Source organism: Mus caroli, unplaced genomic scaffold, assembly GCF_978045245.1.
Source record: "Mus caroli unplaced genomic scaffold, Mus_caroli_1 scaffold_11, whole genome shotgun sequence".
In the NCBI taxonomy this organism is placed as follows: domain Eukaryota; kingdom Metazoa; phylum Chordata; class Mammalia; order Rodentia; family Muridae; genus Mus; species Mus caroli.
In genome coordinates this window covers 80,651,704-80,670,112 of record NW_028227266.1, presented here as the reverse complement: position 1 = coordinate 80,670,112, position 18,409 = coordinate 80,651,704, and the positions used below count along the sequence as shown (strand labels likewise).

General features: G+C 37.4%; 1 protein-coding gene across 1 annotated transcript in view; it reads right to left on the bottom strand.

Annotated features, from left to right (window-relative positions):
* The window catches only part of Mei4 (meiotic double-stranded break formation protein 4), a 150,852-nt gene that overhangs the window by 51,874 nt on the left and 80,569 nt on the right, over positions 1–18,409 (bottom strand). Inside the window, exon 4 of the mRNA XM_021173376.2 lies at positions 24–155. Coding sequence (XP_021029035.1) covers positions 24–155 — 132 coding nt within the window. The remainder of the gene's footprint in view (positions 1–23; positions 156–18,409) is intronic.

The window sequence follows — 18,409 nt, the reverse complement described above, 5'->3', positions numbered from 1 at the left end:
TTACAGTTTCCAGTTACACATACCTGATCAATGGCTCCCAGGTCATCCACAAAGCTGTTCACTTCTGATAGTAGCAGGGATATAATAGACTTCCTCAACAAGCTGCAACTTCCTAGGGTTACTAGGCTCTGAGAGACATAACGCTGTACCTGGAACTACAAAGGAAACTGAGTGAGATCCTATTCCTATGACATCAGTGTATTTAATGGACAGCATCTAAGATGTTTATTGCTAAGAGGAGTACAAGATATTAGAATACTTTTGGGATTAATACTGAGAAAAATTGAAAAAAAAATTTTTCATACAGGTGCTATGATTTTATGTATTAGTCAAAAGTTTTAAATGTATGGCAGAGTGCTAAAATGGAAGAGTATGAGTTTAGAATAAATGAGAGACTACATGCAAAGTGAATAAGAAAAAATAATAAATCAAAATTTTAATTCCTCAACTTGATATCAGACAGACATATAAACAAGTAGACTTAAAAGGTGATGGGTGAACTTTGAAGGCCATGGAGCTAAGGCTCTTCTGTGTTTCTTACTTCCACAGTAGGTAAGACAGGGTGGAGCACTTTCCTATTTGCTATGAGTCAGGCTTTATAGTTATGAGGAAAATACAGAACATCCTGAGTTCATCTTTGATAATTATTTTAATTATATCTATCTATCTATCTATCTATCTATCTATCTATCTATCTATGTATCTATCTATCTATCGTCTGTCCATCTGTCTGTCTGTCTGTCATCTATCACCTACTTATTTATCACATATCTACCTATTATCTATCTATCTATCTATCTATCTATCTATCATCCATCTATCATATATCCACCTATTAATGAACTTACCTACCTATCATCTATTTATTTATTGTGTACATACATTTACATGTTCATGTGCCTATGTGCATGTCTGTATAAAAAGTACCAGAATGGACAAGCATAGGTAAGTAGAAGCCTTGAAAGAGTTGGTCCTCTCTTTGCACCTGTGGATGCCAGGGATCAAGCACACGCCTTCTGTCTCACTGGGAAGCATTTATCCCCTCAACCATCCAGCCAAAGAAGCACCCTCAGGAAAACTGTAAATGCCAATAGGACACAACACAGCACTTCTCTGCATTAGGAATAAAGTCATATGCTTAAAATCACATTATGGTATGCGAAACTCATGAGCAGGATTTCATATAATACGACCTTTAAAGTTGTTGAGAAAAGGGCTTTAAGACAGAGATGGTCAGACACATTTCCTGCTGTCCATAAGCATAAATAACATGAGGAGACATCAATTTCAGTGCTATGCACTCAAGGTGAAATTGTAAAATGTCCTTTAGGATGACCATGTATCTACAGATACATCTCAGGTTGACTTTAATAGTACATATTCTTTTAGGATGTTTACGATGACAATAATAATGACCAGGTTACCGAGCTAATGAAACTATGCAGATAATTCTGGAGTATATAGCTTAAACTTCATAGTAGCCTAAGTTAACTTAATTCTAGAAATAAACTACCATAAGGACACTTATATAATGCCTTATAATTGTTTATTAACAATATAACTGAGCTTTTTGTAGATAAAGAAAAATATGCCCTTATTTGAACTCTAAGGCATTTCAGATTGTTATTTCATTTCAACTGATGCTTTAATTGTGTGCATACCTTTCTCCACACTTTAATGACTAAATCTTTTGTCATTAAATTTTGTGTTACATCTTCCACATATGCAAAATGACAACTGTGATGTTAGCTATTGGTAGAAATTTAGGTACTTTAAGACACAAAAAATGATTAGTATACTGTCAGATACCTAATAAGGTCCTACAGAAGTAACAAAATGCTATAATTCATAACAATAACATAAAAAGTGTTGCTGGTCATATGATATAAATTTAAATTATTAGCCACTGAAAAGTTAAATGATATGAATACAATTTTATGGAATAATGTAATTCTGCTAGGTACAATGCTGAGAAAACAGATCATTTTGAAATAAAGACAGCATTTATAGCACAGCAAAGAGCTACAATTCTAACTAAATTTCATAAAGAAAAAAAAGCTATATAACTCAGTGCTATTTACAATGATGTAAATGACACTTTTAAATGACCTCTATATATCTGAAGTTATAATCAAAGCTCCTTCTCTTTTGATAAACAATGGAACCTTTTGGAGAGACTGACATCAAGGCCGATATTATCAATAATATATTTTAGCTAGCTACAAAAGGCCTGGCTCAACAACAAATCATCCTTTTTCTATGAAATCTTCCTTTATTTCAGGACCCTAAAGAACTAGCAATAGTCTCTTTTTCAAATGCTTGTGTTGTACTGAAGAGATATGCTCACAGAGTCTCTGAGGTAAAGGTGCATTACAGAAGGGCACATTAGGAGTAGGTTCTGAGTGTACATTTTATTGACAAGGATTTGACTCAGCTGTCATTCTGGATCTACCTAATTATACAGGTTCTTATTTATCTGATCATCACATAAGCAGCAATTTCATTTGTTGTCTTATGAAATAGAAAGTGCTTGCTTGAAACACAATTCCCATGTGTTTTGTTTTCCTTTGTTTTGTAATGTTTTGCTCTGTGTGATCATCTGCAGGATTCGCTGGATACATTGCTGTATTACAATCTTGGAATATGCAGGGTGGAAATTTCTACCACACGGCGCCCAATTGATAGTCTGTATGAGCTACATAGAAAATAATATAATCTAGGAACATCAGAGGACAGTCAACTTGATCTAAGCATCTAGGATTACATTGTGTTACTGTGCAGAGGTAGCATTTCCTGGAAGAGCAACAGTCGCCTTCAACTGGTAGGTGCATGGTGATCCTATTACACAACCAAAAAGAAGCACTTTGCATTTGCTTGCTAACAGAAGCATATTTTTTTCTCTACTGTTTTAATCCGGGTCACTGTTGTCTCTTAGCCATAAGTTTACAAAAACTTAAATCTTCAAATTATTGCACAGGACAACATGTTGATGGACTATATTGATGTTATCATGATAGTAAAAAAGCAGGTATTGTGAAGGCTCTATAAAAACATTAAGTATACCAGAAAGTGGAAGATATATATCAGAATTTGGGTGCAAGGGGAACACCTGGGAAGTTGCCTTGGTGTTAAACAAGTTTGCTTCAGTATACATTTTTTATTATTAGAAATGCAATGTTTGAAAGGTCTTTTTAAAGTAACTAAGGCAAAAATATATCCATTTGATTTATAACTTAGACATATATATTGAGTATCCCCCAAGGCTTTAGAGGTTGAGAACTATTGCCCGCGCTTTTGTTCCCCCTGGTAAGAACACGCTCAGGGCAACCGGAATCTTCTGCGGCACAAGCTTTATTGCTTACCCCTTCAGGAGCCAGTGGAGAAGAGAGCGCCAGAGAGAGAGAGATAGAGAGATCCCTAGAATGGCGGAAACCCGTCCCTTTTATGGAGGACTGTCCTCCGCCTCGGATGTGTCGCTCCCTGATTGGCTGCAGCCCATCGGCCAGAGTTGTCGTCACGGGGAAGGCAGAGCACATGGGGTGGGAAACTACCCCGGCGCATGCACAGATGGTTTGATTACACAGGTGCCAGTGCCATCAGCGCCATCTTGTAATGGCGAATGTGAGGGCGGCTCCTTACAGAGAACCAAGTAAAAAGTGAGAAAAAAATGTAGCTTTCATGCTTGGATCTGTGAGCTATCTTGTAGAGAAAATTTACTCCAGCAACATGGCTGCTCTGGCAAGGGATCACATCAAAAGACCTTCTAGGTCTGAGTAATCTGGCAGGAAGGACCCACCTTTAATGCCTCTGTCTGGAATATAAACATATCCTTAATACACAAAAAATGAAGGTAAAATTAGTTTGTAGGAAGTAGTTCCCACTTTTGAAAGTGACAACTAATTGAGGGGCAGACAAAGTGATGAGTCAGGGAAAGATTTGACAAAATGATTAGGAAATAGGATCATCTTAATTCTCAAGAGAACAAGACAGGAAAGAGAGGCAACTTAAAGAAGCAGTACAGAGAGAGAGAGAGAGAGAGAGAGAGAGAGAGAGAGAGAGAGAGAGAGAAAGAGAAAGAGAAAGAGAAAGAGAAAGAGAAAGAGAAAGAGAAAGAGAAAGAGAAAGAGAAAGAGAAAGAGAAAGAGAAAGAGAAAGAGAAAGAGAAAGAGAAAGGAGGAAGTTTTACCTGGACACTTTTACAGAGACAGGATGCAGGTGAAGACAGAATGAGTCAGAGAATGAGAAGAAGACAGATCATTGGAACAGATTGTAAGAGTTAGTTTGAGGCTAGGCAGAGCAATTTAGTCAGAAGCTGAGAGAAGTCATTTTGAATCAGAGGAGTTTGGGCCAGAATAATGAGTTGAACCAGTCAGTGTAGCTCTGAAAGAAGTAGAAAGGGTAAGCTTATTCAGTAGTAAGCCTTTGAGATGACAATGACATCTGATAAATAAAAGTTACTTTTACATCTGGCATATAAATTATAAAATTATAAAAATGAATATACTATAAAATATTTATTTGGTTTGCTAAATGTCAATTTTATATTTTTGAGTAAAAGTGTCTGGCAGAATTAATTATACAAAGCAATGTGAAATAATTACATGCATTAACCCTTTCTATAAGAGAAGACTACTCATTAAAACCTCATGTTTCTAAAGAGTAAGAAAGAAAAATTAATGATTAATAGCAATTGTTAAAAGTGATTCAAGGTTGATTTATGACAAATATTGACAAAATGTGGTCTGTGGGTCAGAATATAGTCTCACTACATATGGATGGCAAGATGCTTTTAAGAGATATCACACTGCAGTTCACTTTCATTCTGATATTAAAAGATGGTGTTCTGAATGTTAATAATAGTTATATTGTACAACTTTAGAAGACATATGAATGATCTGTATGCCTAGTTAATGAGAATTTGATAACTGAGTACTGGATTTAAATTAAGACTACTATATTCAGACATACAGACTGTAAGCACTTTAATATTTATTTTTATCCAATTTATTTATATACATGTGTACCTGTCTATGTGAATGTATGTAGCATTTGCTTAGCTGCTCAGAGGCCAGAAGACAGTGTCAGATCTCCTGAAGCTGGAGTTACAGAAAAGTTGTGAGCCACTTGTCATAGGCTTTGGGTACTCAACTCCAGTCTTCTGAAGTGAAGAAAAGAGCATTAAGAGTTCTTTTCCTTACTACTGAACCATCTTTCCATGTTCATGTTAAACTGGCTAACATCATGCAAGGTAAACTCTTACATTAACTATTGGACTTACCTTTTCTACTGACTAGTACATCTACATCAGGAAAGGGTCTACAGATTATTACAGAACTTAAGAGATGTGGGATCTTCCAAAGCACATGTTCAGAATGCTGAGGCCTTGAATTGGACAAAGGATGCATTTGGATGTCAGATAAGAGCATGACCACTCTGTTATAGCACCTCCAAATTTCTGTAATGTATATTGTCTTTGAAGCTTTTATTATTTTGAAAATCTCTCTGTATGTGACTCTCCCTCTCCACCCCCCCCTCTCTCTCTCTGTGTTTGCATAAGAATGCATTGTTGCAGAGCCCAGAAAGGAATACCACATTCATTGACTCTAGAGTTTCAGGGGATTGTGAGCTGCCTGATGTGGGTGCATGGGTGCAGGGAACTGAATACTGATATTTTACAAGGGCAGCATGGACTTCTAACTGCTGAGCCATTGTTCCAACCCCTTCAGTGATGTATCTTAACAATGAAATTTCTTAGATTCATCCTTGGGCATACTACTGGTGAAAGATGGACTGATGCCAACATGCTCACAGCAGCCTGTGGCTCATGCCTCAAGATAGATATGAATACAGCACATTACAAAGTTCTTGAAATATATTTTCAGATTAATTTTAATTTTATTTACATGTATGTTTACTACATGTATGCCTCTGTATAACTTATGTCTCTGTACCACAGAGATCAGAAGATAGCATCATATCCCCTAGAACCGGAGTTACTCATGTTTATTGGCTGCTAGGTGAGTTCTGGGGACCAAACCAAGGTCCTCTAGAAGACCAACCAGTGCTCTTAACCATAGAATGATCTCTGGCATCTATTGGATTATTTTAGGATTTAGATTATTTTAGGTTTTACTTTTCCTTTCCTCTTCCTCTTCCTCTCTCTCTCTCTCTCTCTCTCTCTCTCTCTCTCTCTCTCTCTCTCTCTCTCTCTCTCTCTCTCTCTCTCTCTCTCCCTTCCTTCATCCTTTCCTTCCTTCTTTCCTTTGTGTCATTTTTTCTTATTTCTTTTTCTCTTTGCATCTTGACTGTGTGGTTTCTGAGCATGAAATCAACATCTACATTATGCCCCAATCTCAAAAGTTTGGACAATCCTGGAAGGAAACACTAAGGACCTAATATTATCAATACCATTAACAATGTAGCAATAGTTACTTCTAAGAATCTGCCAAGCATTCATGTCTATATTTGGTTTGTGGTTTTGATTTATAGTACTAACTATTCCAGGAAACCACAAATTGAGAAGAAAAACTAATTACTTCTGGCATTTGGAACATGAAAATGCAAAACAACTTTTGGGGAAAAGCAATATCAATTTTGGTTTTCAGAATTCCTATAGATTAAAATTTAGATGAACATAGGCTTATAATACAAGCTATAAAAATAAAGTTGAAAATAAGCTATCATCTAAAAACAATAATAAAAATGACAAATGGTTTCAAAGACATGAGTGATTTCCAAAGGCATTAGTGAGATATCAAGTATAGGACAAAAATAATTAGGAAAAAAATCACCAAGAGTACTAGAACAACAAAAAAATTGTGAATGAGAAATAAATGATTAAAAATTTAAACTAAACCACTGAGATAAATATCAAATTAAAGGGCAGGTAGTAAACTAGAAAAAGTAAGGCAAGGAAATCAGGCATATATGGAAAACTATGTGTGAAGTATGGAGAGACATTAAGGGTCATGGCAGAATCAGAGGGTAGAGTGTGAAGATCCATTGCTCGGCGATAGAGTACAAAGCAACCTGGCCTAGAATTACACGTCTCGGGATTTGTTCTCTGATAAATAAAGAAAGGCAGCGGCAAGGAGGACAAGAGGGTAAAGAAAACATAAATCGCCAAATGACAATTTATTGAACAATAAAGATCACAGACATAAGAACTGTGATGTATGTTAAAAGAAAATGTTAATAAGACCAACAACATAGTTATTCACCTCACTGTTCTATCACCACCATGATGCCTTAACAAAGTACTATTAACTTATAATTTTGTATATCCAGCAGAATTAGTCTTTAACAAGGAGAAATGCAATACAATCCAGATGTGTAATAAGGTAGTAAGGTTAAATATTACGCATCAATATATGAAATATGAGTCAGTTATCAGTGATGGAATCACAATAAAGGCATGTCGTAAGGCATGTCTGACAAAGGTCAGGACCAGCCAGATCCTCATTTTCTTATGTGTATGAGCTCAAGCACGTTCTGCTATTCAGGGAATTTTTCTGTCCCTATCCTTAGAGAAGGCTACATAATTCAAAAGGTTTCAAGCCACTGTCAGGTAGGATAAATTCTAACATTTAAGTTTAGCCGAGATTTCTCTAAATCCACAAAGTATTGAAAAAAAGACTAGCTTTACTGTCTATAATTATTGGCTACACTACAGAAAACAAATAAATAATAGAAGTGAATAGCATAGACATATATATATATATATATATATATTCTACATAAAAATAGAAATCAGCTAAGATAAAATGCTTGTTATACAAGTATTTAAGAAAATAACTACAAAAGTTCACACACACACACACACACCTCTCACATGAACACACACATGTGCGCACACACATATGCATGCATGTATGTTTAGTATAATTGTAAAGTCTAAAATTAAAATCTAAAAATTAGTTACTTTGTTATAAAAGCAAATATACCTGACAAAATTGAACCTAAAGGGTGAGGCTTAGCACATGCAGCAGGGCTAACGAAGCATCTTGGCACAAGACTGAAGTGCCATAAATTAGTATCCACGGAGATACTAATTTATAAAGCAATATAATAATGGTGGAGGTGGGGAGATAGCTCAATGGTTTAAAGTACTGGTTGCTCTTCCAGAGGATCTGTATTCAATGTCTAGCAACAACATGGGAGCTCACAACGACCTGTAACTCTGACCCCGGGGCATCCATCACCCTCTTCTCTACTCTGATGGCACTGCATGCATATGGAGCAGTGACATACATGAGGGCAAAAATATACATACAGATAAGGTAAAGATTTAAAAATAGGAATCCTTTCTAGGGATCTAATAAGATAAAAAAGTATGGAAATGACATGTATGAGAGGAAAGAATTTATAAACTTTTCTATAGAGATAACAGATTTTTTAATGATTGCTTTGATAGGAAGATTTTTTTATGGGAATCATGTTATTTCATTTAGATTCTCTATTGTGCTTTTCCTACATTATAGAGAAAAGTGGTGCTTAAGAATGTGTTTTGTACTGCTAGTTCAAGGTTTGAGGTTTTCAGGAATCCATTATCCATATACAGCACTCTCTGTATCAAGTCCCTTATTCTTTTAAAATTGAGAAAATGAAATAAAATAAACGGCAGGGATAATAGGAAGGGGCAGTGATGTTTGCTTGTCTAAAGCATCAATGGCTGCTTTTAGCTATCAAGGATACAGCAAAGTCAGACTTTGGTGTCAGGAGCTTACAGAATATGCATGGGTATGAGGCAGAAGAACTGGCTGAGATGCTGCATCAGTAGGACAGCCCAGGGGTGTCCAGTGCTGACTTGCTCTTACTCCCAGGGATTTACTTGATTTTGTTTCACATCATCTGGGTCTTCACTTTTTTTTCCGTGAGTTGATTTCTATTGAGCTGAGGCAGATTTATTGTGCACCAGAGGCTAAAACCAATTTCTGAATGTGCCCTCACCGTACACACCATGGGCAGAGAGCCCTTCAGGGCATCTCTCTAATACCGTTCATGTCACTTCTCTTGAACACTTGAAGTATGGGGATAATATTTTATGACCAAGGCATTTTTATTAACACAAACAGGTTACTCCTTCTCTTCTTAGTGGCTTTAGGGAGCAAGCAGACAGTTCTTTTCTGTACTTGCAGAAGGTTGCTTGGTTTTGCCCTTGATGCCTGTGTTCTACAGTAACACTTCATCCATCACTTCTTGTTCTGAACATGTCTGCAAGCAATCTTGTCCTTTCCCTTGTAACTTCCACTTATTTTTACCTCATCATGCCCACACAGTAATGAATCTTGTTTTTCCCTATATTGCAGACATATATTTATAAGGGCAATTTCTCAATAATAGAGCTATCCAAACTAATTTACACACTATCTTTCCTAGATATTCTAACACACCGTCAACCCAGATTTTGCTTTTTTTTTCTCCTTGAGTAGATGATTTAAAGTGATAATTATTTATAGATATGTAAATTGTTATTGGCCAGTATAAGCTTAAAAGTTTCCATTTTAGCATGGCTCCTGGACACTCAATCCAATCCAGTTCCTCTGACTTTGATAAGCATACAGAGCCAAATATTGGGAATAAATAAGAATAGAGATGTATTGCCAATATAGATTTTGTAATCTGATTCGAAGTAATCCTTTAATAATACTTCATAAGTGATAAAGAAATGGCAACTGTGAGATATTCCTGATCCATGTGATAGCTTTCAATTTCAACTTGTCCTCACTAAACCTTTCCCTTATTTGTATGTGTCTTGTCTTCAGTACTATAGCTGTTCACATGTTCAGGCTATATGTTATCTTTTACACAATCTTCAAAGACTCCACCTGTTACTTGATCAGAGATTACAGACCCCAAATATTAACTTTTATTCAATATAAATCCCAATGCACTACTATTTTATTATTATTTTAATTCAAAGATATAATTTGAAAATATTTGTCCTCATTAGAACTTATAATTCTTTGTGAAGGGGCTATGCTCAGGCTAAACTGACTCAATGACAGGCTGTAACTTAGTAATTCAGGAGAATAGGCCTAAGTTGCTGTTTCCCAGAAATGAGAATCGGGATCCAGGACCCTGCGGTCAGGCAATCACAGCTGTAGGCAGCCAATCCGAGGACACCTGTGATCTGGCCTAAAGTAAGAGTAGGTAGCTACAATGAGTAAGCAACCACCATGGAAAATTCCCAGAGCCTAACCAACCTGAGAACTAGTCAGGCCCCTAGAGAAAGTACTAACCAATCAAGGTAAAAGGGCATACACCCCTCTCTGGAACATCCCATCAATAAAAGTTGGGCCTCCTAGTCCACTAGGTGTCTCCATTCCCAAATGAGGAGATGGATGCCTGCACGCAGAAAATTCTGCTGAATAAATCTCTTTGCTTTTGCATACTACTTGAGTCTGGGATATCATTCTCCAGTGATACTTGGACCTTTACATTTGGAAAAGAAGTTCTAGAAAATGGTTCAAGATATTATACACATTATTTCCAGGCTTGGCCCAGTACACACTCCCAAATGCACACCCTCTTAGAATCTCTTTCAGTCCCTCAGAGAAATCCACAGATTCAATGTGATGTAAAGAATCCAAAAGAGAGCTCTCGGAACTCTAGGGACTCTGAAGCCACAACTGCCTTTCTTCTTTGTCATAGAATTGAAAAGATTAACTTTCTGCTTAGAAGAGAAAACCTGGTGTTTGTCTTCCTGAACTTTGCTTATATTGCTTAATATATTGATCTCTATTTCCTTTCCTGAAAATTGGATGGTTTCATTCTCTTTAAAGGCTATCTAAAATATGTATGCACATCTTCTCTGATTCCGTAAGATGGTGTTTTGAGTACTGTTGTGATAAGCCTGAATATGAAGATATCTCTGTTTCATGCTGACTTTCATTTCTTTGGATATATGTTTAAGGGTTGTATAAGTGAACTGTGTGATAGTCGTAACTTTAGTAATTTAAGGAACCTCCAATATGGACTTCCATAATATCTAGTCCAATTTGCCTTCTACAGATTGTGTACGGGGGCTCCTTTATCTCCTTTTTCTCCATATGTTTTGGTTCTCCTGATGATAACCACTTTGACCAAGTTGAGACTATTGCCTCAAGGGACAAACTTTTAGAGAGATTCATTACACAGCAACAGTGAAAGGAGTGAGAATCATCCCACAGCATTAAGAAGAATGGCTACAACTCTCTATTGAAAGTCAGATAGCAGCCAGATGGATCCACTTTGATTCTTCTTGTTTGAAACGAAGTTTTAGACTCTGATTTTTAATAAACACAAGAAGATCCAGCATGTCTTAAAGGTACATGCTCTACTGCTAAAAATCAGGCAGGGTTTGTATCTCAGGAAGAAAACAGTAAAACAAAATCTCTCCCCAATGACAAGTGGTAAAATCACCTCCCATGATTTTACATGCAGTTATTATATAAAGGTCAAGGGGATGGCATTCTATTTTAAAGCAGCCAAGGACTATTAGTAATATTAAAATTTTAATTTATTTAAAATTAAGTTACAATTGCAACGTGACTTGAAATATAACTGAGTGCTGCTATTCTTTATAATTCATATTGACTGGCTTAATTAACATTTTAAAAGAATGGGCTATGATCTACTTGAGATTAACTCAGGTCCTCCTTCTTATAAGAAGTTTATTTTGATAGATCATAGCCCATTTTTAGTTTTCATATATATGCACATATGTACATATATTAATATAGTAAGTCAAATATATATGTATATGTATACAACAATCATATATTATACATACATTTATATACAAAACAATATATGTATGTGTATATCTATATGTGCATATAATATATACATATATATGTATATATTTAGGTTTTTTTGGAGACAGAGTAGGCCTGGCAGTCCTGGAACTTCCTCTCTAGACTAGGACAGCCTGGAACTTAAGAGATATATCTACATCTACCTCCAGATGCTGGGATTAAAGGCCTGTGCAACCACACCCCAGCTCTTTTATAACTATGTTATAAAGAGAAAAATGAGGACAGATTAAAGTTCAAACTCTGAATTGAGTAGATTCATTTAGCATAAAAATAAACCATCCTGAATACTTTCACGAAAACCATCTGATTCAGTAAGGTAGAGAGAACTTTTACAGTGTGCGCCTCCTGAATGGCTTATGCAGACAGATATTTTCTCAAAATTAAGTGTTCTAGGATAAAATACATAATGATTTTTTTATGACTGTCTAGGTACCTGTCCTAAAAACATTCAACTTTTAGATATACAATTACTTCTGCTTCTTAAGAAATCACGTAACTTTCATCCTGATTGCCAAGATAAGATCATTTTTGGAGGTAGAATACATGAAAGCTAAAATCACATTATCCATTTCACAAGTGCCAGTTTTCCTGCTTAGTCTCCAGATGGTCAGAGCATGTGAGCTTCAGCTAAGGCTATAAAATAGAGAACCACAGCATTAACCAGAGATGTCAGGATTGCCTAAAGCTGTCACTTCCTACTGCATCTTCACATATGCCACATGACAACAGTATAGCACTCCCAGACTCTATGGCGCTTTGTTTGCCTTGACAGTCACCAGGGATTGCTGGGCGTTGGTACCAGTGTTCTCACTCTTAGCCAGGTCAAAATAAATAAAATATGATACAAAACCAATCGAGTTAAGATCATCACAAGGCTAGATAAGTAATACTTAACAAAAAAAGAACCAATAGGTTAGTATTAGTCTGACTTCAATGTTGAGCTGTTAGTTTAGGTCACTTCTAAGCAGTGTATGTGACCTATGTTAGCCAGTCTGTTTTCAAAGGTGATCTGTTTAACTATGATTCAATAGTATGCCATTGTCTGTCCAGGAAACAGTGGAACAGACCAGTTTTGACAAGTCATGACTGCAGAATTTTCCTAAGAGGTGGCTTTACAATATAGGCTGTAATTCACCTGTATTAGTTAGTCCTCTGCTGTTCACAGACATCAGCAATAAAACATCCAGCATATAAGGAGTCTGTTTGAGAGACTGTCAACACTAGGAATGAGCATGTACCTATTCAGACAGTGAAATCCATTCTGAAGGCACTACTGTCAGTGTAAAATGCACTAACAAAGTTCCTAGAGGATATGGAGGTGGAACTGGCTGAATGTTTTGTAATCAGCATAGGCTTGCAGTGGTGGGACTGAGACATCAACCTAGCCACAAAACCTAACAACCACAACCAGTGATGCCTGCAAGATGCACTGGGGCAATGGTGGCTCAGAGTTTCTGGGAGTGGTCAGCTAATGACCTGTCTAACTTAAGGCCCTAGTCTGATACTGGGTCCTGGATGGCCAGGATCCTGAAACTGGATAGCTCAGAGATCTAGAGTAGAACCAAACATGACTCTCTCTCACACACACACACACACACACACACACACACACACACACACACACACACAAAGTCAATGAAATGATTGTTAATAATATTCTGCTATACTCATCAATTAATGCCAACCTATTTGCCATGAGAGAGGCTTTTCCAGCAGTTGGTTGGAGCAGATATAGAGACCCACAGCCAAACATTACACAAAGCTCATGGAACTCCACAGAAGAGGGGGAGGAAGAATTGGTTTTATATATAGAGAGATAGATTGACAGAGATAGACAGAGATAGATAGGTAGATAGATAGGTAGATAGATAGATAGATAGATAGATAGATAGATAGATAGATAGATAGATAGTAGAGACCCTGAATTTTACTCTGAGAATGTGAAATAAGTAATATCAATTGGCCAGTGCCAATTGGCCCATAATGTCTTCACAGGACCATAAACCTCTTTCCTTTCCTTTCCTTTCCTTTCCTTTCCTTTCCTTTCCTTTCCTTTCCTTTCCTTTCCTTTCCTTTCCTTTCCTTTCCTTCCTGTCCTGTCCTCCTCTCTCCTCTTCTCTCCCCTCCCCTCTCCTCCCCTCTTCTTTCTTCCTTCCTTCCTTCCTTCCTTTCTTTCTTTCTTTCTTTCTTTCTTTCTTTCTTTCTTTCTTTCTTTCTTTCTTTCTCTCTTTCTTTCTCTCTCTCTCTTTTAGTGGATATTTACTTTATTTCCATTTCAAATGTTATCCCCTTTCTAGGTCTCCCCTGTGGAAACCCCCTATCCCATCCCCACTTCCCCTGCTTCTGTGAGGGTGTTCCTCCACCCATCCACCAATTCCTGCCTTCCAGCCCCTGCATTCCCCTATACTGGGGCATCAAACATCATCAGGCCCAAAGGCCATTCCTTCCACTGATGTCCAACAAGGCCATCCTCTGCCACATACTTGGCCAGAGTCATGAGTCCCTCATGTGCACTATTTGATTGTTGATCTAGTCCCTGGGAGCTCTGGGGAGTCTGGCCTATTGACACTGTTGCTCCCTCCATATGGCTGCAAACCCCTTTAGCTCCTTCATTCTCTTCTCCAGCTCCTCCATCAGGAACCCTGTGCTTAGTCCAATGGTTGGCTGCGAGCATCCTCCTCTGTATTTGTCAGGTTCTGGCAGAGCCTTTAAGGAGAAAAGAATGGATAGATTTGCATTCTTCTACATGTTGACCTTCAGTTGAACCAGCACCATTTGTTGAAAATGTTGTCTTTTTTTCCATTGGGTGGTTTTAGCTCCTTTGTCAAAGATCAAGTGAGCATAGGTTTGTGGGTTCATTTCTGGGTCTTCAATTCTATTCCATTGGTTTATCTGCCTGTCACTATACCAGTACCATGAAGTTTTTAGCACTATTGCTCTGTAGTACAGACAGGAGCTTAGCATAGGTGCCCTCCAGGAGGCCCAGCAAGGAGCTAAGTGAGATAGAAGCAGATGCTTACATCCAAACAATGATCAGAAGTTGAGGATCCCTGTGGTAGAACAAGGGAAAGGCTGGAAGAAGTTGAGGAGAATGGTGACCCTATAGAAAGAGCAGCAGTCTCAACAAACCTGAACCCCCTAGATCTCTCATACCAGGCAGTCTACACTAGCTGGTCCAAGGCCCCAAACACATAAACAACAGAGGACTGCTTGGTCTACCCTCAGTGAGAGAAGAAGCACTTAACCCTTGAGAGACTTGAGGCCCCAGAGCATGGGGAGGCCTGGTGAAGTGTGGTGGGGTGGGGGTGTGATTACATCCTCTTGGAGAAGGGGTAGGAGGAATGGGATGGGGAACTGTTGGAGGGGAGAGCAGGAGGGGGCTGAATGATTGGACTGTAAAAAAAAAAGATTAAAGATAAAATAAATATAACGCTTTAAATAATAATAAAACTCCTGATAGGAAAAAAAGAATTAACTAAAATGAATTAAATACTTACAAAGTTCCTGAAACTATAAAAGAAGTAAACAGCAGAAAAAGATCATGGTCTTTAGCTTGTGCAGATTTCTTGAACTGAACTCAAAACATGGGCAATGAAAACAAAAACAGGCAAACAGAACTAAATAAAAGCTAAAACACCTCTGTACAGTACAATAAATAAGAAAGTAAAGACACAATTCACCTACTGAGGAAGTATTCATAAGCAACGCGTGAGATAGTACCTACAATATAGGGAACTTGATGGTAACAAGATAAAACACATATTGTTAAAATATGGAAAAATCTAGAATAAACATTTCTTAAATGTAGGCATTCCAATTACAAAACATATGAAAAATGCCCAATATCAACAACATTCACCATTTTAATCACCAAAGAAATTAAAATTAAAGTCACAATGAGCTGAGAGATTATGACAGTTAAGTTAGCACTTCTCAAGTTCTCATTGCAAATAAACAGTGAAAGTACAATTCAAATTCAGACTACCTGACAACCTGATACTAAAATGCGCTGTTAAGTAAATTTACAACTATGAAATGCATGTGTTCTCTTAAGTAAATTTGTTTTCCAATAACGGAGAAGCATCTGTAAACAATGGAATGATGTGCGTGATGTCTATTTACACAGCCTTCATCAATTTTAAAAGAAAATTACAGTACAACTAAGCTTTAATTAAATACTCCTGAATACTCAATAAGGAAATCAATTTCAATGCAAGCAGTTCGGATTTCAAGTGTTTTCCCCCTCTCTTCCTACTGAAAGAGATCTAATCAAGAAAAATATATTCCAAACCATTAATTTGGACAAAGAACATATAGATACTTACAGAAGGAAAAGAGAGAGTACAATAGGACATGGCCATAGAGATCCCTGCCAGAAACTTGAAAAAAAAATCAACTTATTTGTGGTATCTCCTACTTTACTTTGTAATCTCTTTATATTTATATTTGATAAGGAAGAACTGAAGGTATCCATGACATGCATTTTCCCTTTGACAGAAAGAACTAAGGACAGATACTAAAAAGCCACCTCTGTCTGAGTTCTACTAATTCTTCATGCCATGAACTAATACCTTAATTGGAAGTTTTCACTCTGATGCTTAAAGGAGTACTTGTGAATTTTATGGGCTGGACTGCTTTCTCCTGTGCTTGTCCAGTAGCAGACAGATGTGCTGGTCATCTTCTGCATGGTTAATAGACATTTTTACTTGTGTGATCAAACTCTTGCCAATGTCTTCTCTGGCCTACAGCCACCCTAGAGATCTATCTAGTCATAGGCAACTCAGGCAAGCTACTCCTAGTTCTTTATTCCACAGCATTTCCCATCCTGACACCAGAGCCAGTCTTCCACAATCACTAGCAGGTGGCCTGGAGGACGATTTAGAGATTTAGTCAAGTGTTAACTACAAATTTTTTTCCAGTTTGGCACCAAAAACTGCTGAACCATCTGCCAGGTACACCTCTACACTCATTAAAACTATCTTTTCATGTCTGTTCTCACCTGGGAAGACACGGTGGACAGTAATGAGATTCCACATCTGAGACTGGGCAACATCTCCCAGGCAGACTGGCTCAGCATGCATTGATTTAGCTTACTTTAACTCACATCCAGTCGCGTCCATCAACATAAGTTATATATTTGGCAGACCTTACATTTCCATTGGTGTCAGTTCACATGCTACTAGCCAATTCTTTTTTTTTTTTAATTTGTTTAGCATAGTCTGAGAAGCTACTTGAAAATTCTTAATACATTATACAAACAGAGCTGCCAGACTTAGGGAATTAAAATACAGGAAACCTAAGTAATTTGAATAAGGGTGTTATACGATCTAAACTGATAATCCACAATGTCAGTAAGCCTTCCACAATGTCAATCACTTAGAAGGTCAGTTTTACTTGTAGTCTATAAATTTATTACAATGAACACAGTAAATGTTCTCTGAATGTACTGGATTGAGAATCAACTATCTGTGTGGAAGGGGAGGATGCCTAAATGTGAACTGAAGGTGTGTTTATGTATGAGCTATTGAAGTTTTGTTTTTTGTTTTTTGTTTTTTTAAGGGAACTTACCTATCTACTTTTCACAAAGAACCAAACCATAAGCTCTTAATGATTCATTGCTATTTGTGTGTCTATACCCACACCACTCTACCCACTAGAACTGTCAAGATACTGATAATACCCTTAAACAATCTGGGTAAATCCCAACATGCCCACCGTAATATAACTCCGTTCGTTCATTCATTCCCTGCACTTTTACAATGTGTGATAGGAGCTTTACCAGTTTTCTACCTGAATTTTGTTTACCGCCCGGCACAATGTGAGAATTCTATAAATCTCTTGAGTAAGAAGATAAAGATGACATAATTTGTCTTCTCTGAAAGACACTGATGGACCACCCAGATATTCATGCAATGAATCATTGTCACCCCAGCTACCAGGACTGCTATTGGTGGATCCCAGCTGCCAGATCCTTCAGCTAACTGCTCAGCTGCTAAACACAGCTTGTCTAAAGTTATACCATCACGAAGACAGTCCAGGATCCATCCATGACTCACACATCTGCCTAACAGCCTAGACCAAGCAAGTCTTGACAATGGATTTGTGTGTGGCATCCAGCAAGGCCATAGGGCCATAGCTGCCAAAGCTAATCAGAGTTCCTTTCCTATTACAGTTACCCTAGATACTAAAACTGTAGCTACTGAATTTCATGTTTGTAGTCTTAGACTTTGGGTTTACTTTAGTTTGGTTATCCTTGATACTTTCTTGTTCCTACATTTGAAATAGAAATGTTTACTCTGCATCATAGAAGATGATATTTTGTACAGGTGCTCATGGTTTAAGATTCTGTCTTGCATCTGAGAGGAGATCCTTCAGTTGAATTTAAGAATACCCTTGGAGGTGAAGACTTGGGAATTTGGGAATATATATTAAATCAATTCTGCAATACAAGAGTGAAGAAGATCAACCTGGATCCAAGGGTAGAATCCTAGTTGATGTTAAATGTTCCTTAAGGGCTCAGGTGTTAAGAGCTCTTTTGCACCCCATGCTACTCTAAGGAGTCAGTAGAGCCTTTTCTGAGGGATCCTTTCCTGGGAGGCTTGAGGTCACTT